The sequence below is a fragment of the Apostichopus japonicus genome, chromosome 15 (genome assembly GCF_037975245.1).
Source record: "Apostichopus japonicus isolate 1M-3 chromosome 15, ASM3797524v1, whole genome shotgun sequence".
In the NCBI taxonomy this organism is placed as follows: domain Eukaryota; kingdom Metazoa; phylum Echinodermata; class Holothuroidea; order Aspidochirotida; family Stichopodidae; genus Apostichopus; species Apostichopus japonicus.
The window spans coordinates 8020453-8042104 of record NC_092575.1 but is presented as its reverse complement, the minus strand read 5'-3'; the positions used below and the strand labels follow the sequence as shown (position 1 = coordinate 8042104).

The window sequence follows — 21652 nt, the reverse complement described above, 5'->3', positions numbered from 1 at the left end:
TCCAGTCACTTTGCTTGGTGAGCAGCTGTCGCCTACAGACATTTCTCTATGTACAAAAGCGGTATAGAATTACAAACTAGACTGCTTGTAGTAGTGTCTTGTAAAGGAGATGCAAACCCAACCATAATTATTGATCTATGTGATAGAGATAACACTGTCATGATCAACCCTCCTCCCCCCTCACCCTTCCATCCTCCCCCCTCCCCTCCCCCTCCTCCCCCTCCCCTCCCCCTCCTGCCCCATCCCTCCCATCTTCTGTGTGGCTTTTTATGATCCAGTACAAGAAACTTGAAGTAACATTCATCCTTTAGAAGAAGTTTACATGTGATTTACTGTACTTCATGGCTGGTGATTTATTGAAAGAATGAAATCATTAAATTTACCTAGCTCTCCTCTCTGTTGTTGCCCTTTCTCATCTACATCTCATCTTTACACCCCCTATTCTGCACCCTTTGATCCACTTTTGGTCACAACTACTGCCTCCCTTGTCCAATCCTTTTGTTAGGCCTGCACTGTTTTAATTATACAGTTTGCATCTATGCAAATTTTTGGGGACAAAATTACCCCGTCTGTTGATGTCAAACTACCACACATGCATACTTAAAAACTTAAAAAATGGGTGAGCATTGACCTAGGTAATTGGCATTTTACACAGTGAGTGGATTCTTGTCCATGTGTTTAACTGTAAGACTCTAACCCCCCAGATACCATTACTTAACTGATTAATCTAAAATTATAAATCAAAAGTCCCTCTCTCTCTCTCACTATTCCTTCTTTTAAAGTTTTTCCGTGTCCAGTGCAAGTAACTTGTTATCCAATTTATTATACAGTCTAAAAATACACCCATATTTATGGTGTCCAAATAGCCTAACGTAATAGATACCCCTCTGCCAGGCCTCCACTAGTGTTCAAACTCACTAATATCTCGGACATGGATATGAAATTTGTCAGAAACCTGAAAGCTTTGCTGAGTTACAAGATTGAGGAGTTTTTTGTTGTTGCTTTTGTGGAAAATTAACATGAAGGATTGGGTGGTTTGGTTCTTTCTGGTGAGGAGCTGACATTTGAAATCTAGGCCAATCTGGTGCGCTTGAATTATGCCAGAGCAAGGCTCTAGGGAACGTTGGACGACCGCAGAGTCGCAGCGCGCTAAGGTAGCAAAGTTTTCAGGTGTAGTGTCAGTCAAGCCGTACATCAGGTGACCGTTTATCCTTACATCAGGGGCCTGATATGACTGCTCTTACCTTGAAGGCTTTTCATTCGAAGAGAATGATCTATTTTTTCTCTTACTTATCAAACTAAATAGCAAAAAGAAATGAAATAGAAAAGGGAAGAGTAAAGAAGGTGTACAAGGTTGTATTTTTAACAAGCCTGGTAAGAGAGAAAGTTGTTTCAGAAGTGAGTCACCGAAAATCTGATCGGACTTGTTTTCCTAGGGCAGAGATAGTTTTGAATTCAAAGTTGACACTTTTGTTCAATTTAGGGGAAAAAGGGAGTAAAGGATGGCAGGCAAAGTGACGTTATTAATGCAAATAGAGTAAGAATACAGTAGGGAAAAAGAAATTCATGCAGTTTTTACCTAAAAAGTTGTCAAGCATATGCACTGGCCTGTAGCAAGATTAGGAAGGTGTGACAAGCTGACTGTAAAATCTTTACGCAACATACAAATATGTTGCTGAAACCGAACGAGTGCTGTGTCGTTGTCTTGAATGAATTATCAGTTGCCGTGGGAACAGACGATGTAACTGACTGACTAAATGGAGCCCTTTAAGACCTGAACCGTTGATAATTTTGAGTGTAGAGGAATGCACAGTTTTAATCATTTAATCCGTACTATATTTGTCATTATAACCTGTCATGAACTTGAAATCCCTTATCTCACCTGTTTTCAGTATAAGAGCTGTTCAAATAACATATTTGCATATTGTGAGCTAACAATCGTATTTGAATAATTTGAGCTTTGGTCTGGCATTTTATGTGTTCCCATTTAATGACTCACATGGTACAGTTGATGACAATACACTATTCAAATTACTCTTAAAAAACTAACATGCTTATCTTAATATCAAAATTCAGGAGTATAGAAATCTTTGCTTGCATTCTGTACATTTATACATGTACCTCTTTACAACTGCATTGTAGTACTTTCATATCTTCTGCGGTTAATTTTCGTATTAATTGGTACATCACCAACACTGTCCCTATATGACACTTTCTGTTGTCATGCACAGTACTTATATGTAGAGTTTATCTGCTATCCTGTGTCAAGGAGAGTAATATGTTCATTTGGGAATGCATTCACTGTATGTCAGTGTTGCGATGAAGGGAGAGAGAGAGATAGCTAGCTAGCACGGGATACGCATTTCAGAGGAGATTTGAGAGAGCTTGTCAAGTCTCCCCATCATGAATGTAAACACCTTGTCAAGGCTCTTCTTGCCATATAAAATTAATGGTCAACTTGCCATCCAGTCGCCATTTCCCACTGTTTGTGTTTTGCCTTTCAGATACCCTCAAGGAATACTTTTGCAAGTTTGGAGAAGTCCGGGAATGCATGATTATGAGGGATCCAGAATCCAAGAGATCGAGGTGAGAACAAATTTAAATCTGACTTATACATACTTATGAATATACATGACTTATGAATGACTGACTTATGAATATACATGTCTATTATTGAGATCAGATAATATTCTTTACACTTTGTATCCAGAAATGAATGTGTTCCAGTGTATAATGATTGCAAGGAGCCTTGGAAAGTATTTATGCCCAGCCGATGCTTGTGTTAGGTTTGGCTGCAGAGCACAAACTGGAAAGAAAGCTTCCTATTGGTTTCAAGTCTCATACCATCCATGTTCAATATCGTTGACTTCATTTACTGTTTTTGGCTATCTGTTGCCATAATTTCATTCCATCCTAAACACATAACTGTCCAACTGCTAACACAGAACACTCGGTATACATATGAACGCTGAAAAATATCATTGATAATAAAATAAAGTAATCTCATTACAAGTCAGCCAAACAGGAAACCTTAATAAATAAAAAAATGAAGTTAGGACGGATCCGTTATCCTTACAACAATGTTCAACGAAGGACGAGATGTTAATTGAATGCGGATAGAATGTAACCATCTGTTACTGGATGTTCATGAGTGTGCGGGGAGGTACTCCTGACCGTTGTCATCCTCCTCGGGCTTACATGATTCCATTCAAGATGTCTTTGTTTAATGTTACTGCGGGTCAGAGTGAGGTACGGCAGCATGACATCCTGATGAGCTTTGTTTAACTCTGATGGGATGAAAGAGGAGAACATTAACTTGTAAATCAATTCAAACAAGTCAACTCTGCCAGTAAAAGTTAATGTTTTCACCTCTGACACCTTTTGACTTTCCTTGGTGATTGATATACTGATGCTGGTTCATTGTCACTATGTTTTCAGTGCTGTAGGGAGCCATTACTTTGTACTGTTTTGAAGGTATTAATGTCTCAAGTTGACAGTTCTTTAACCCGTTGTAGGTAGAGTAAAAGTTCTTTGGTTTCGAGGATAAAGTTGATAAAGTTATAGGTATTTATAGATTAGAGTGATTTTATATCTGTCCAACCTCAAAAAAGAAAGTTAAAAAGGAAAGGGGAAAAAAAGAAACAATAAATGTTGAATGGCCATAAATAAATCTGCTTGTGATAGGGCCATATATAAACCTGGTTGTGAAAGGGCCATATATAATCCTGCTTGTCATAGGTCCATATATAAACCTGCTTGTCATAGGTCCATATATAAACCTGGTTGTCATAGGTCCATATATAAACCTGGTTGTGATAGGGCCATATATAATCCTGCTTGTCATAGGTCCGTATATAAACCTGCTTGTCATAGGTCCATATATAAACCTGGTTGTGATAGGGCCATATATAAACCTGTTTTTCATAGGGCCATATATAAACCTGCTTGTCTTATAAATAATCCATTTTGTTAAATACATTTCAAAGCTTTAATTTTGTACCTCTGGGCCAGTGTATCTGAGGACCTTTGCTGACTGTTAATAATTGTCACATTAAGTTCCCAACATTATTTACACATTCACGTCTCCTTTACAGCTCTTGGACTTCCCCTTGCCCTCTCTAGCTCCCAACACCCTGCGTGCAAAGCATGAAAGACAAACTGTAGCTGACTGCTGCAAGAAACACAGGAAACCCTAAGCTTGCAGTACTAGTAAAATAAACATTATGAGGAAGCATTAAATAAAAATGACATTAAAAGAAAAATGAGAATGTATCGAGAGATCTATCAACCGTGATCTCTTGGCTGACACAGCAACCTTTTTAATAGTGAAATCACCAACTTAGGTAGAATTGTTCTTAAAGTCATTCTCCTTCTTTGCCTAGAAGGGAAAAATGTCTTGGAGGTAAAATTTGGCCCCCATATCTAATGACTGTCAGATTTGCTCAGAATTCGTGCCCTTGAATAATTTCTTTACCAGATCGGGGAAATCTTATTTGTCAGCAGAAGGGATCCATACAGTGTTTGACATTTGAAAATATTATTGCAAAATACCCCACCAAATCTTGACAGAAACTTAATGGTTCCAGACTTGGTGGAGTTTTCAGGGCTGTTGGGATGGCTTTGATTAGTTTTCAATATTTTCTGAAGTAGATATCATCGGATGAAGGGAGAGGTATTTGTAGGTTGAGGTAAATCTAGAGCCTGGAGAATGCACTTTGTGTTCGTTGCTAAGGACAGTCGTTGCCTTCAGTTACCCTGTCTTATCATGGTCTATGAAAGGGTTCTGATCAAGTTGTATGCCCTTCTATGACTAAATAAAACACTTATATCTGAGTTTTCAAGTTATGATGGTAAAGTATTGTTATTTTGCTGTACAGTAGATTTCTGTCACCTTCATACAGGTAATTGTTTTAATTTGATAGAATATGCCCATTTTTGTCTCTGCAATGTTAGAGTACATGAGAATTATTAAAAAAAAGAAGAAAAAGAAAAAAAAAGATAAAAATAACAACAGAGAATTGTGCATTCAGGCTCAAAACATTGTGAAGATTGAATAACATGCATGGTTTATAGTAATGTAATACTCACAACTGTGAGTATAGCAGTGTTGAAATGCCACTGTACAACACTGCAGGCTTTCTTCATGTTCCCAGACTCAGAAATCCCTTTAACCTTCAGAGCGAGCGGGCAAACTGATTAGCTTTTGTTGAGGACAGGAAAAGAGGATTGCATCGCACAAATCTCTGGTTCCCAAATAAAAATCCTTACGCAAAGATTGAATGGCCTTTTGTCCTGAAGTAAATATGAGTCTCACCAATAGGGTGGAAGGGGGAAATCCTCTTAGTCATACCAGGGAGCCATAACAACTCTCTGGTCATACAGTACCTCAAGATGGGTTCACTGTAGATTCAACAGTAAAAATACTTGCTAGTGTGGACTGCATAATTATAAAGTTTTTGTGAAAGGAAAGTTATTTCTATTCCAAAATACCAACTTCAGGTACCAATATCTATCATCAAGAATAAAATGAAACAGCGTTTTCTGGTGATAGTGTCTGGCCAATGGATTATGTTGCTCATTGACCTTTATGTAATGAGAATATCCAGGAAGGTGTCATAGTTTTATCAAATGAAATCTTATTTTTGAGTGAGAATCTTAAAGAATGGTTAAAAAATGCAAACCGATGGCAACTACTGTAGGATTCTTTAACTGTTAAGTTATGATCGCTAAAGTCTGCAGTCACAGTAAGCCTTCGGGAGTACGCTGTACTTAGGGTAATGATAACTGATAAGAGGTTGGTACTCAGCACCAGATAATGAAGATTTACTGTAGGTAAACAGCTAAACTACTGTTCCTCTGACTAGATGCAACTACTGTTTATTGTTTTGTCTTAAGTAATTTGTTTTTAGGACTAATTGCTTTTGTGAAGTTTTGATAAGATTTGTAGTCGAGGTGAGTGCTTTTTGGTTCCTTGCTTTTTGCAAAGCAAGGAACCTATGCGTTCAACTTGGCGTGTGTGTGTGTGTATGTGTGTATGTGTGTGTGTGTGTATGTGACGCTTGGCTTGTGTACACGATATCTCAATAAGGAAATGATGTATCATGATCAAACTTGGTGGATGGATAGCCCATAGTAAGAGGAAGATCCCTATTGTTTTTGGTGCCCGCAAAGGTCACCAAAGGTCAGTTAGATGCCAAAAACCAATATATTAAAAACAGCAATAACTCCCATTGACAGGGTCCGACATGGTTGATATTATGGGAGTAGTTGTAAATGGGGTAAGGGATCGTTTCGAAACATAACGGTAATGTGATCGAAGGTCAACAAAGGTCAAATAATGATAAAAAACTAGTATTTTTGTGATAACTTGAGAACGAAATGTCCGTTAGGGTTGAGAGTTACTTCAATGTTATCCAATTGTCGACCCGCATCTGGGTGACCTTTGACCTCAATTTGACCTCTGGTGACCTTTTCGTGTTTTGTGGATTTTTACAGTTTCTATGCTATTTTCAGATGTTAAAGGTACCTTCTGATCATAAATGTCAATTGGTTGACACCCGTGTGACCTTCGTGTGTGAAGTTATATGAGGTCAAAGTTAATTTTCAGACATTTAATGCAATAACTCCCAGTGCCAAGGTGTGATAAGGTTGATTTTTTGGACAAGTTGCAAATGGTATATAGGGGAATATTTTCAAACTTAACGGTCATGTGATCCAACGTCACCAAAGGTCAGCTAATGTTAAAAAAGTAGTATTTTGGGGGGAGAAAATGGGCAAAGTAAAAATGTTTAAATTTTTACAGTCATGCTCTATTTAGGTCTCACCGATCAAATATGTCAATTGGTTGACCTCCGGATGACCTTTGTGTGTGAAGTTATGTACATACAAGTTCAAAGTTAATTTTTAGACATTTAATGCAATTAAATTTCAATGCCAAGGTGTGACATGGTTGATATTTTGGAACAAGTTGTGAATTGGGTGGTGGAACATTTTGAAACTTAAAGGTCATGTCATCTGAGGTCACCAATGTTATCATATCTGTTGACACGCTTGTAGGTCTCTTATATTTCTTACATTTTCGACGCCTTATTTAGATCTCAAAAGTGACTTTTGATCAAAAATCCGATCACATTTTGTGATCACAAAAGTGTTGGCTATAGTGATGGTTACTTTATGGGAACATGTAGGACCACAATTACTTGGACTATTTGAGCCCAATCTTGCTTGATAATATTATGTGTATTGTCATATACCCCAAGCAAGGAACCACAGTGTCCTTGGGCTCTTGTTAATTTTAACACAAACCTCTCCTCTCCCCCTCACCCAAAGACAAAACAAAATTACACAGACAGATTCAATAGATTTGTCTTACTTTCATTACTTTAAAGTAGCTTTTTACTTTGGTGATGGTAAATTTAAAGCACTGACATTAATAAAAAACAATCAGGAGAAATGCAATTTGATAACTGAAATGACCTGTCAAATTTGCTGCGAATAAATGATGATGAATTTGAAAGTTGTGCAAGTTTCCAGACCTTTTTACTGTTGTATTTGAATGAAGAAAAACAAATTCTTTGTTTTTCAGATCTATGAAACTTTTTGATGACTGAATCAAATAATTTTTGCAAATTTTTAGCTTTCGATTGCTAGGAAAATGTCATTCATTATCTTTGCAAGTTTGGTGAATATTCCTTAGTTTTAGCCAACATTTGTGGTGAAATTGATGGAAACTGCCGTTAGTATTAGTAAGTTTAATACATTGTAACATTAACCATTTTAAGAATGGAAGAAACAGGAAGTGAGAGTTTTTGGCTTCATAACTGTACAATGTTGATAAGATGCCTAGTCACAATGAGTAAGTGGTTCTTAATGACTTTCGCTATCTGTCTTTTCTTGCCTCCCCCCCAAATACCTGTTATTTCTTACAAGTTCTTTTGGCACTACTTCCTGATTCATTTCAGAGATAGGACAAAAAGAGGAAAGAAAGGTTAAAAATTGAGAGCAATCCTGTAGTTTGTTTGATATTCTGTGCAAGCCTGGTCTTTGGTACGTTTCCCTTTATGCATGACAGGATAAGTCAGCCTTTGTTTGATCCCGGTTCAGCACTTCCTGGTTGGGACTTGTCCTGAATAAGTTTACATTGTACCAATACTGACCTACTTTGAACTGCCAAGTCCCCAACTGTCTTGAATTTCTAGCCTTATCTATCCAGATTTAGTGACAGCTTTTTACTTAGGTCATGGAGGTAAAAACAGTTTAATCTCCATGCTAAGGTGAAAAAAATTTTTGCCTAGCGTTTGTAATCAGAGTTCTGCAGTAAGTTGGTTGGTGACCTAAATTTGCAAGTTTGTTTTGTTTTTGTTTTTTTTGCATTGCAACCATTTTAGAAGTTTCTTTATCTCAATTAGCTTATGGAAAACCGCAGAATAAGATAGCTTTTGTCTTTGAACTGACTGTTTACTGGGTGTTATTCACCTGGCAAGATCCTAATGGGATTCTGATGAAGACACATTGTTGCATATCGTAACAACATTTAAACTTTAAAGGTTGATGTAACTTGTAACCCTGATTAAAGCCTCAATTTCCAGTGAACTATTGGCTTGCAGTTCTACTACTTTGAAGCACTTTCGTAAAGCTTCGGGAGATTTAGCAATTTCTATGTGGGGGAACAAGGAGAGGGAAAAGGAAAAATGTAACATCTTGACTAAATTCACCCATTATACCATTTTTAGATGTGAACTGCAAATTAAAATATGCTAAAGGAGTATCAAGTGGAAAAGAAAGGTATTTAAATTGTTCGATTTGGTTTCTGTTCACCCAAGCTACTACTAGTGCACACTATTATATTGATCGTTTTGTAGCCAAAAGCACATGTGTCGGGAGGGGGTGCACCTCTTTTTTTGGCAACTGCATTCGTCAGTGAATGAGAAACACATCAAGGGACATCTCGGAAACTTTAAACTGCTGAAAATTGTCAGAGGTGTTGGAGATAGTGATGTGGCTGAATTTATAGATGTGTTACACCATTAGTATGTGACGTAACCTTGTCCTATGTGAAGTTTATCGATTCACTTGCGGCCAGCCTTATCCTTTGATTTCACACTTTGCAGACTATTTTGGACTTTCATGAGCTGATAAAATTTCAACACAAAATACTTCAGCCTTTGATGTGAATTTTGTTTAATTGAGGAAACTGTATGATAGGATATGTTGAACTTTTTTTTTTTGGAAAACTAGAAGAGGTTAGGCAGGGAAGAGTGAGTTTTAGGCCTTGGGGGAATATTTCTTTGCTTTTAAATGTGTTCGAACTACACAGATATTCAAGGAACAGTGAGGATAACTAACTATGCGGTTATGAATTAAAGAGAGCACAATTTTACTATCTAAAGTTTTTATGTACTTTAGATCAAGTACAATTTTTGTGCAGTTTAACATACATGTGTATACACTGCACTGTTAAATGCTAAACTGGGATATGTAACATATGTGTTGACAGCTCCCCAGATCAGGAAAGAAATAAAAAAAAATAAACAGAATCGTGAGTTTATAAACTTTAGCACTTCAAAGTATATTAAGATTCATAAGCTTTGCAAAATGGAATGCCGTGGTTTATTTATAAAATGCTTTATTTCCTGGTTGAAGTAATTGCTCCTTATGCAAAAACAAAATGATCCAAACTGTGTCAGGACTGGAATAGGTTAATTGTTCTGATGTTAATAAAATCAAATTGAGATTATAATCTAGTGAGGTTTGCCAAATAGGTAACACAGTGTGAATGAAGTAGGTATGATACTGTATGGTTCGTTTCACTGGCTGTAATTGTAGCTTTTAATAGTTTCTATAAAAGAATTTTGGAACTCTGATATTATCCTTGCAGTTTCTATTAAACTTGGAATTGTGTACAGTGTAACCTTTGTCTTGAAAAAGCAAAAAAAAAAAAGAGAAAAAAATCATACAAAAAGCAAAAGCAAAACAAAAACAGGAAGTCTTTCAAGAATATTGTGTTACTTTCACAGCCTAGGGTAAACAAAGGCGGAGAGAATTGGAGGAATACATGCTCCTTTGATTTAGTATTTAGTTGTTGTTTTAACATTTTGTTCCAGGATCATGCAGTTAATATTGGTTAGTGAAAGGTGAACATGGTCAGGTGACATTTATCCATGTCTTAGACTTGAAGCCCCAGTTAATAAGTTAGATACAGGTTAAGAGCTAAAAGTGTTTATAATAGGAGGGTATACAAGCTCCTACTGATATTGTGAACTGTCAATGCACCACCGCTGTGTGGAAGTTTGGAAACCAAAAGTTGTAAGAGAGGGTCATGACTTGACGTAATATAACGTGAGGCCATGCCTCCATGCCTTTATTAATTTCAGCCCGATTGTCATGTTAATTCACACAGTTCGCATATCATTAGGCAAAAATGAATATTAAAGGAAGAGCTTGTATTTCTGTTTAGTTGTTATCAAATTTCAGTTGAATATCTCGACCACTATGTAATGTTGCACAGTTATAAATTAACGGAATCATTTCTTGATTACTTTGTGACTCTGTTGATTTTGATTTACGATGTCAGTCGATACAAAATTCATTTAAGCAATCTAGTTCATTAACTTATCTAAGTAGGTTTTTTTGTACAAATCATGAGAGTAAATCATCAAAAGATGTAGCACTTTTGTAATTTACTGTTTATGTGAGCTAATTCCTAATATGAATAAAAAAAAGGTGGCCAGGATGATGAACTGTATGTAATCATTCATTGCTGTAATCAGTACTTGCTGGCTGAATTAATTATTCGGTGAAAACATCAAAGGGGAGGTTTCTTACTTTGATCAATTTGCAAAACTGAGAGAGTACCAAATATATTGTGTCCATAGCTGAGAGCCCGAGACTTTATATAAAGTGCCTTCATGGATATTCTGCTCGGTTTACCGCTCTGCAGTACTTGGGAAATTTAACCCTGCTGTACTAGATGAATTTTGTGCCGAGATTTCTTTCTGCATTGATAAACTACTGCCTGAGATGCTGCTGGTACAGAGTGTATCTAGAGATTAATATTTATTCCTGTCAGTAGCATCTCTTGCCAGAGGCAGTGGGAGCGGCAGCTTACCTGCTATATTGGTTAGAGATATAGTCATTGATCTGGGAAGGGTCAAAGGTCAGTCAACCGTACTTGAAAACAGCCCTCTCATCCAGACTGACAAGTACTGATAAGTTGAAACCAAACCTTCCAACAAACAGCCTAGGCTGATTGCCTATGGGGATATAATGAGAGTCATATTCCTGACCTAACAGCCAGTGGTTTTCAATAACCTTGTGGTCTGAACTTCCTGGTTCCTTGCTAAGGACACCAAAATAAAAAGTATGTTTTCTTTAAGTTGAGGGTTACTTTACTGGGACACAGGCACTTGGGCATGGCTTTTCTTAATGAGATCCACATGTATGGTATATATTGCCTATTGTTCCATGGAACACAACAGGGATCTGGAACGGGTGACACATGGGTTCATATTTAAAGGATTGTGTGTTTCCTGTGCACTTAGTGGTTCCCACATGTGTAATCAGGTATGTTTCCTGTATTGAGGGATTCTAAGAGCATTTCTGATGGCTACAAGTGGGTTCTGTCTAGTCCATTGCTTTGTCCTGACCTATAGTGTCCCTCACACACACATTTGAATTCAGTTACTGTAGGTAGTTGATGATGTCAGAATTGAACAAAGAAATGGACCAGTGTTACAGTATCTAAGTTACAGAATGTAAAAAAATGAAAAAAATGAGCAAATTTCATAAATTGAATGATTTCATCAGCCATTATTGGCTTACAATGTCTTTTTAGTTTAAATAAAGCATAAGGGACAGAATTTGCCTAGTTTCCAAATTAGGAAAATTTCTTTGTTTTGTTGAATAGTTGGTGTCAGTTTGGCAGTGTTAACAAGTTACTATTTATCATAGAATGCATACAATAGTTTTAGATGATAAGTTCAAGATTAATTTTTTGGTGAATGTCAAGGTCAATTTGGGAGGTCACGAGAGGTTATTTATGAAAACCAAGAAGGGGAAGTTGGATGGATCTCAATTTTTCTAGGCCCTGCGTAATGAGTTCTTTAGCTCAGGTAAAAATGTGAAATTTTGTGAACATGATCTCACAACAAGGGAAAGTTTGGATGGTTCTCATTCTTACTGTGAAGATGCCTAATGAGTAGAAAGCCTTATAGTGTGTAAAATAGGCCAAACTTCACTGAGATCAATGTTATATATATCTCTAATTGCAAACATTGTCAACACTGTCTCTAGAGGATTATCCAGGTGCATCTAGATCATTTTCCCGAAAAGTCATAAAAAACCTCAGTGCATTTAATATAACAAGAAAGTTACATTTAATGTGGTAGGTGGACCACAGCTGGTTTTTCTAGCTTTTCACATAACATTAGAACAGTGCAAGAAGATCTCGTCCCAGGGAAGTTGTTTACACGTCTTGTGCAAGTGTTCCCTCAGACCTCAGTCATACACTGTCCGCTTATTATTACAAAGTCCTATGGCACCCACATGGAATGTGTTTGGCTGGAAGGCAAATATTTGACCTGTACAGTTTATGCCATGTCCTTAGTTACCAACCAGCCCTGTAGATGGAAGTACAGTACTAATGTAAGAGATGTTAATCACAACAGAATGATGCGTTAGAATTGAATCCATTCAAAATGTCACCATTGGTAGCGTAGCTTTCGGAAGGCCATCAATGCCAGGTCTCCCCCCTCGAGTAGATGAAAAGTGCTGTACTCCTTGATTATTTAGATACATAATTCATCTGGCCCGCTTGACCTTTCTCCCAAGCACAAAGTGGGATTTAAATTTCAATTTAAAGTTTCTTTAAACCTTTGATGAAGGAAGAGATTGTGACATTCTTGTTGTCAAAGAGTTGATGGACAGCTCAAAATGTTATTGACTCTGGGTAGTCTGCCTCCTGCAAGCCTTTTAAATAAAGATATTCTGATGTTAATTTCAAAGCAGCGCAGATTGAGTTATGTCTATGGAAATGAATAGTTAACTTGAGTAAAGTGTAATATGACTTGCCTAGTCATTGCCAAATTATAAACTACTGTATGTGCCATTATGCTGGTAAGGGATCATGCTTTGTCCAATTTTGTGTTTCTGAATAGTTTTTCCCATGTTCCAAATGTCCATAACTTTTGACAAAAGTCCATAAGACTTTTCAACCAAGGCTTCTTATGACAGTAAAAAAGACTGAATGACCTAGATGAAGAAGGTGAGCTATTTTAAGGCTAAGGAATGTGAGGTTATGTTAAACTTGACCTTGTACCATATTGAGTTCAATTAAGCAATCTAGGAAACTATTAGAAGGATTGATCAAGATATGCAAGTAGTTCATTAAGATTAAAGTCAGAACCAATTCGGTAATTTCTTTTGTTGTTTGTTGTGAACAAATGGTAGGGTTTCTCGTTTCAATTCACTGCTTTTCAAACTTTTCTCTAAAAAAATTCTACAGTAAAATGTTTACTTCCAAACTGTATTATATCCCAGTCAGTCAGTCATAATGGAATTACATTTTCTCGTATCTCGTGATTCCCCCCTCCCCCTCCTCTTACGCCCATTTTCATTTTGTTGTGAAAAGATATCCTCAAGTATCTGTACTTAATTTTTCTTAAAACTAAATAGAGTTTGTGAAAATCATCCGATAAATTGCATATGATAATATTCAATACATGAAGCGGGAGGGGGGTTTAGGTTATAAGAGTCTAAGGAGAAACTATTTATGTTTGCTTCAAACAAGCTTCCTGACGAATCATGGATGCATGAAGAGGAGTCAGTCCTTTTTCATACCTTCCATTAATCACTGGTAAAATGCAAACCGGGGAAATTTTGTAAATTTTAACTTCATTATTTGGAATAGAACCTTGACAAAAGGTCATGAAATACACTGTTATGGGATTTAAGCATAGCACACCATAGAATTGACAAATTGACTTAAGTAAGGTATTGTTGCTATGTTTTTATAGTGTTATCTATAGATGTCTGTATTCCAAGTACCAGCCAAAACTAGTGTAAGCCTTTGGTAGGCATCATAAGGGGTTCAGAGCTTATAATATCCTGTATGACTCACCGGATAAAAATTACCACCCACTACTGCAGGATGGTAATGTGGAATGGATATTGTTTAACATACCTCCGTGGTATTTATTCAGGTAAGAAATAAGTAATGTGGAAAACATTTATTAAATATATTAATAATTATGATATAGGCATAGTACCCAACCAACAAAATACAAAAAATATATTGGCTGCTTGGGGGGGGGGGAGGGGGACTTTATTGTGTGAGGGATGATGCTTTGGGGCAAGTTTTGGGGCATCGCACTAACAAACTGAAATAATGTTGGTTGTCTGAAGTCCCAACTGAGCTGTTTGTTTTGGTTAAATGGAATTCTGTCCAGCCTGTCAGAAACATCAAAATTGTTGTTCATCAGTTAATGCTTACAATTTAAATCTAGATTTTACCTGTTTGAAGTGAGTTGTCTCCTATGGAGTACATTTGGAAGATATTTTTTCATTAAATACCACTTCTAGCTGTTTGAGGATCCATTTGTTTGATTCAATGCAGCTAATTGAAACTTGAGCACTGCATCTTGGGAGTCCCTGAACAAAGGTTTATAGTACCTACTGACACAGAAACACACACACACACACACACACACACACAATGACCTCTTGTGCTCTGTGCACAATCCATACATACAGTACGTTTGCATGTCCTTTGATAGCTTTGAATAATTATAACAATGGAACTTTAGTGAAATACTCTTCAATATGGAAATTTAACTTGACTCGGTCTAGATATTATTCTGAAAGATTCAGATCATCGCTGGGCATTAGTTTGTATTCTTGTTCTGTGTTATTAACTTGGACTGTGTGTAGTTCATTAGTAATACAGTTCAGTACAATCCACATTGGCTTTTACAGCTCATCTTCAGGTATTACTCCAGATTTGTGGTTGTCATGGTTTTCTTTAACTCTGTAATTTTGAAATGCAATTAGGTCATGTCAGTTTGATCTGATGGGATGATGTAGTGTGTTTTGAGGATTGCGACCAGTGAAGGCCGTGACCTAGGATCAGAGTTTTCATGTATGTGGGGATTTGGTCATGGATATTCTATTTGGTCATGATTATTCATTAATGAAGCATCAGCTGGTTATGTGTAAATCAATTTGATTGAGATGTGGTGAATGTATAGTAGACTTTTGTCATAAGCATCGCTATACATGTATTTGTTGCTATCAACAAGATGCAAAAGGACTGGTATTATCTATACATCATAGACAGCTAGCTAGCTATTAGATAGTATATAACTGTGATCATAATAGTGAATAGCTAGATGTAGCTATGTGTACATACTTACATACATTATTGATCAATAGCTAGATGTAGTTATTTGATTATATTGATAGCTTGTATATACATCATGGGCTGTAATCATTAGAGCTAAGATAGCTAGATTTAGCTGTGATGTATGTACATGATTGATCAATAAAAGCTAGATGTAGCTATTGCATAGTTTGTATAAACTACTATATTGACTACTATCTGTTATCATATCGCTGTATGTACAGTAACTACTGGGTAGTGGGTAACTAACTATATACATGATTATTAGCTGCGTCGCATGTCATGTTCCAGGACATTACAAAACGAGTAATGCACTATTAATACCTACGAATTCAACTCGTTTGATTAAAAAAAACAATTGTAAAAATGTACAAAATTATAATTGATCAGTAATTTTATGACCAATAATAAACTTGCATGATAACACTTTTCTATACACTTTGCTTAAACTTTTTCTCACTCCTATAATGGTAAAGTTTTCCATTTATTAACTATGAGATAAAGACAGTTTTTGTATAATTAGAAAGTTTACTTCCATAAATTATTATTCAAAATGATGAGCATTCAGCACATGCTCATAATCGTAGTCAGCAAACCAACAGATGAGATAAACGTCATTCATGTCTACAAAATTCTACTCAGATAAAATGTATCCACAATTCTCTTTATATTAACATATTATATTTCTATAATTTCGTTTAATGGTGTACATTCCTGATAGAGAATCTTGTATTGTAAACGAAGGATATGAAGATTTTAAATCACTATGAGGTTTGGTACATGTGCCCAGAGTGGAATTTAAATTAGATCCCCTTTTAAACACAAATACTGTATCAAGCCAGAACAGGATACTTCATCCCATCGGGCATGTCTTGAATCCTATATGACAAGTGATACTATTGAAGAAATAAAACCAACGGTAAAGAATTATTATAAACTGTAACACATCCAATATGGTTAACTTTCTCTAATAAAATGTACATAATTTAAGTGAGAACCCTATGGAATATTGAACTGTATTTTTGGGGGGGGGGGGTGAGGGGATGGGATGTGATGTGATCTTGTTGGTCATATGAACTATGTATGACTCTCATCATGTTAGTTGCCACTACACATGTTGCCAATTAGACAGCTGATGTAGGATTTTATATGAATCCTTGAATTGGTGAGGAGTATGTGTGACAACTGACAAATTTGCACCTTACTAGGATTTCTTGTGAGCACTATTTTTGTGAATTCCACCTTTTCATTTTTGACGACAGATTTTGTTTCATTTCTGTGCAGTATCCCAATTGAAACCACATTGTATGCCTGGGTAATTGAGAAGTTTTTCCATGTGGTCTTTTCAACACTATGAGAAGAAATCAATATGACAATTTCTGTTTCAGTTTGATCAGGTTTAACTACGTTAAGTCACTGGTTTATAACTTTTGATTGATCACTTTGGTTTAAACAGTGTAATAACACTTCACTCCTTCACTCTTTGTCTTACCTGCCTCTCACTACAATTGCATTCTTCCCATATATGGTATACCAACAGTACAAACTGTTCACAAGGCAGTTGGGATGAGTACTGTTATCACTCTTGAGTTGTGTACAGTTAATCAGTGCTGTCACTCATGAATACTAAACATATATTTGTATCATGGATTAAGGTACATGTCAATATGTTGAGGTTTTTAATTGATGTTTTTTTTATCTTATGTTCTCTCGCCAGGGGTTTTGGATTTGTGACTTTTGTTGATCCGCTGTCTGTAGATCAAGTCTTGCAAAGCGGAGATCACAGAGTAGATGATAAAAAAGTAAGTCAACACTTCCCACTGATTTTTCTGATAAGGGATAAACCCTTTCCAGTTTGATGTGATGATGAGTCATCGCCGGTCATGCTAAGAGAGGAGGGAGGATGGATTAAGAAAGATATGACCATCAACAACAGCTAGTGTTTCCCAGTTTTTATCTAGTCTAGAGGCATATATATATGTTCTACCAACACAACAACTAGCGGACAGACCAAGTAACAGACTTGCAAATTGGCATTTTATGTTAAATTTTATCACATTTTTGTGGTGCTATATTCCTCCGCTGTTGAAGAAATGCTTAGGAACCTGAAAAACACCTGAAAAAAAAAAATGAAATTAGGATTGAGCTATAAATTTTTTTCAAATAAGACAATCAATCACTTCACTTAATCTGAGGGACACAGAATAACATTTTCTTAAGTGGATGAAATGGTATTTAAATTACAAATTACTGCATGGTGCGTGCATTCAAAGGTATTAGCATCATCAAAGGTATTAGCATCATCATCAATTGCTTGATCCGATTGAGAGCATATATACGTGAACATTACTTGGCAAAATAACGCAGTGTGATGATGATACAGCCCTTATAGAAGGCTTTAATATTCGAAAGAGATGTGCAAATCCATAATTTTTCTATGATTATTTTCATATGATTGGCTGATTTGTCAGAAACTGGGAAAGGAGGAGTGCAATTCCTGATTAACTGATTATGTCTGACAAAGGGAGAGAGATCTTTAAATTGGTTTCTCCCAGAAAACTGATTTGTAACCACAGGGGACAAATGGTATTTGAAAAACCTTGCCTGCTTTATAATGCATACCATCTTAAAATCATATGCATGCATACCATTCGATGAATGTCAGAGCAAGACATGTCAAAATACTAAGTCTCTGACAAATTGTTTTGGGAGGGATTGAGAATCCACTAAGAAAGGAAAGTGGACCTCAGCTTGGTAAGCAAAATATATTTTGAAAGTCAGATTGATCAGCCCTTTATGAGTGGGAATAAAATAGAAGAAGCTAGTTGTTCTGGTGAATCGATAAATGACTCCAAGGACTTCTTAGAGATAACAAACTCAGGAGGAGGAGGACAAGAGGATACTGTAGGTTCATTGAGGGAGCAATATGGAATGCATGCTGCTGGATTGAAATGGTGGTGGGGCAGGGTGGACAGGAGTGGGAGGGGTCAGTCAAGGGGAGGGATGATCGTGCTACTGAATGTAGGATGACAAGTTCTATTACCTGGTTATGGAGGGTACTGGGAAATTGATAAACATCAAGCAATCACTTCTTTGGGAAGAAATTATGTTGCACGACCCAGGACTATGTCATGAATAATTTATTAAAACAATTCATTATTAAATTGTTTTGAATTCAGTTGGTATTACGAATCTTTAATGAATTACCTTTCACGTAGATGAAATTAACTAGGATTCAGATTTAGCTTCCTCATATCTTCTCTAACTCCTCCCTGCCAGTCCCCATTAAAACCCACAACGATCCATTCCTCTTAGGTAGGCCCAAACTCCCTCATCCCATTTACACCGGTTGCAATGGTAAAATACAAAAGACCACTCCCTTATAAACTGCCCATAGGTGCCAGTTATCTTGGGTATATTTTCCTGGATACAAAAACTATTTGATGCAATATTTTCAGATTCCTTTAAAACTCTCTCTTTCTTTACTTCATTCTGAAAGACTGTCTTCCTTTCTTCTCCATTATTATGGAACCAAAAGTTTTTTTTTCCCCAGTTTGTATTCCTGAAGTTATTGCTTTTACATAGAACATTTCACCTATCTTATGAATTATTGATGCGTGTGTATGAAAATAAGTGATTACATGTAGTATTGAATATCACAAAATTGATTTTCTTCTCTGGCTTTGGCAAAAGTGAGTTTGAATTATGTTTACAGGGGAATGTTCGACGCTGTTTTATTGATCTGCGGTTGCTAATTAGTCATAGTTAATGCCTGCGACCCACAAACAATACAGTTAGATGAATTAATGGCCATTGCTAGTTAGGAAATGCAGCTGAAGATGTAGCTGTAAGGCCTGATGCAGCTGTGTGAAGTAAGAATAAGTCTAGCAATGTTTGTAGGTGAAGCAATTCTTGGCCTATGGTTATTATTGGTTACTATTATGTGTTGACGAACTGTGATATCCTAACACATTGACTGCACTTGGCAGTTGGTATAGTTCTAGCAGCTTTCAGTGTGATGTAAGCTTAATATCTTGAACTGACACAACACCTGCTGCCACTGTGGAGAGGATTATGGTAATTAGGAGGAAAGGGCTTTTGTGGACCTTAGGTTGGAAGAGGCAGAATGTTGTAATGTTTTAAAAGATAACATTAATTTTAAGTTACATTTTAAGAGGAAAAAACTGCTAATTTTCTGTTGTTTCATCTTAATAGAGGGCTTTTTGGAAAATATTCCTAAACTTTGTATTAAAATTTGGTGACCTTTATTTCTGTTGACTTTTTAAACAACACAAGAGAAACAGTTGCTATGACTTCAATGATTTAAAAGATTATACCAATATAAAATAATTGAAATGTAAGGAATTCTTAGTCACCTATCTCCAATGTGTGTAAACTTTTAATTTAACCCTCTAAAAATGATAACTCAGAAGTAAGAATTTGTATGAACTTCACACTGATTATTTCCTTCACAAAAGTGAGTATAATAAGAACCCTATTTTTTTTTTGGTTGGGGTGGGGGAGGGGGGGGGAAGTTAGTCAACAGTCACTTGGACCAAGAAGAGGTCAAAATATGATAATCTCATGATTTGTGAGTCTGGATCCATAGATGTAACTCTGTTGCTTAGCCCATTATGGTTTCACTGTTAGTAATAATGTACCTTTCCTACAGAACAAAGTGTATGTCACCAGAATATTCATTGAAATTATCTTGAAAATACTCCTTATCAAGCGAGATTTATATAGTTTTGCCCATTTTTAGGACTGCAGGAAATGAAACAGCATAGTAGAAAACGTTGCCAGTGGATTTTCTTTTTTGGGTTGAACTGTAACGCTCTGTTAACGGTTCCAGGGGCACTGACATTTCTACTATACCGTAGTAGAAATATGCCGGTAGTCTTACTCTTAGTATAATAACATCAAATTCCCTGTACAGTTGCAACCCTGTTTGCTCAATTTAGCAAGAACAGTTGAAGTGTACCGCAATATAATTTTATCCATAATCTGTCCAGCAGGTTGTTGGAAATAACAGGGTGTGAAGAAGATCTTAGTCTGTTAAGATTGAATTATTTATCTGGAAGTTTGCATTGGTTGTAAGAGCTCTGTAAGTTTGCACAAGTATTTAATTGGTTATGAGGATTTTAGAAATGTTTGCCCAACATGATAGAAAAAAAAGAAGAAGAAGAATAAAAGAAGATATATACACCTCCTGAACACAAGATAGGAAATGTCCTTTCAGTCTCACTGTAATGGCGGATTCATTAAGACACTGGAGACCAGTCAGGCTGTATCATGATCGGCTAACTTTGAAAAGTTAATCGGAGACTGTTAATAGGTTTCCTTAAATCAGACGGTCTTATATTTGGTGACTTACAGTACAGTGAACATTACAATTACAGCACTGTTGTTTTTGTCTTTAAAAATCATTGAGACATATGGTACTAACAGTTTATATGTACTCACTGAACTACAGTAGCTAACACATTCTGCTATTAATGGTGTATACCTTTTAGGCGATATTTTTCTACTATTTGTTTTAATGTTTCCTGTATATTAATTGTTTCGATTCCTGTAAGGCGCTTCGAGCAGCGTTGCTGATGAACGCGCTATAAAAGTACTATTTTATGATATTATTATTATTATTAAAAATGTTTGACCATTTTCACCAAACACCCCTTTATTCTGCAGACAGCTACTGTTGTAGACAATGTCAGTGATCCATGTAGTAAATAGCCTCCCACTGCATCATAAAGAATCACTGACATGAGCTTAATTTTGTGCAATGTAAGTTAGTTCCACTTGACACTTATTGATTGTCTAAATCAGAGCTAGTTTCATCAATGGATAATGTTGTTTGTACTACTACACTATCATATATTATGTAACTGTTCTCTACTTCCGATATTCCTGTACAATGATAAAAGAGTGGAACCTTTTTTGGGCAATGAGTTTGGTAATTGACAACCATTTCATGACACAATTTTTGTCCCTTGTTCTTCACACTCTCTGTCAATGTACTTTGAGTGCTTGAATGTTTGGCAATGATTGTCCTTAATTGCCTGATAAGTGCTATATCCTTGAAACAATAATATCTCTGTAGTTCCCTGTTCAACTCTAGGAGTCAATTATTCATACTGTTTACGATGAACACGACCAATAGGGTTATAATTGCTTCAACAATTAAGTGAGTACTTACAGATAAGCAGCAGTCTACTTTAAAAGTTGTTCTCCTAAGTTATCATATCTTACGTTGGAATA

At 36.3% G+C, this 21652-nt stretch overlaps 1 protein-coding gene across 4 annotated transcripts in view; it reads left to right on the top strand.

The window, feature by feature from the left end:
• The window catches only part of LOC139980704 (RNA-binding protein Musashi homolog 2-like), a 180012-nt gene that overhangs the window by 9127 nt on the left and 149233 nt on the right, over window positions 1-21652 (top strand). For all 4 annotated transcript variants that reach the window (XM_071992556.1, XM_071992555.1, XM_071992558.1 and 1 more), the window contains exons 3-4: window positions 2505-2586; window positions 17112-17196. In XM_071992556.1, coding sequence (XP_071848657.1) covers window positions 2505-2586; window positions 17112-17196 — 167 coding nt within the window. The remainder of the gene's footprint in view (window positions 1-2504; window positions 2587-17111; window positions 17197-21652) is intronic.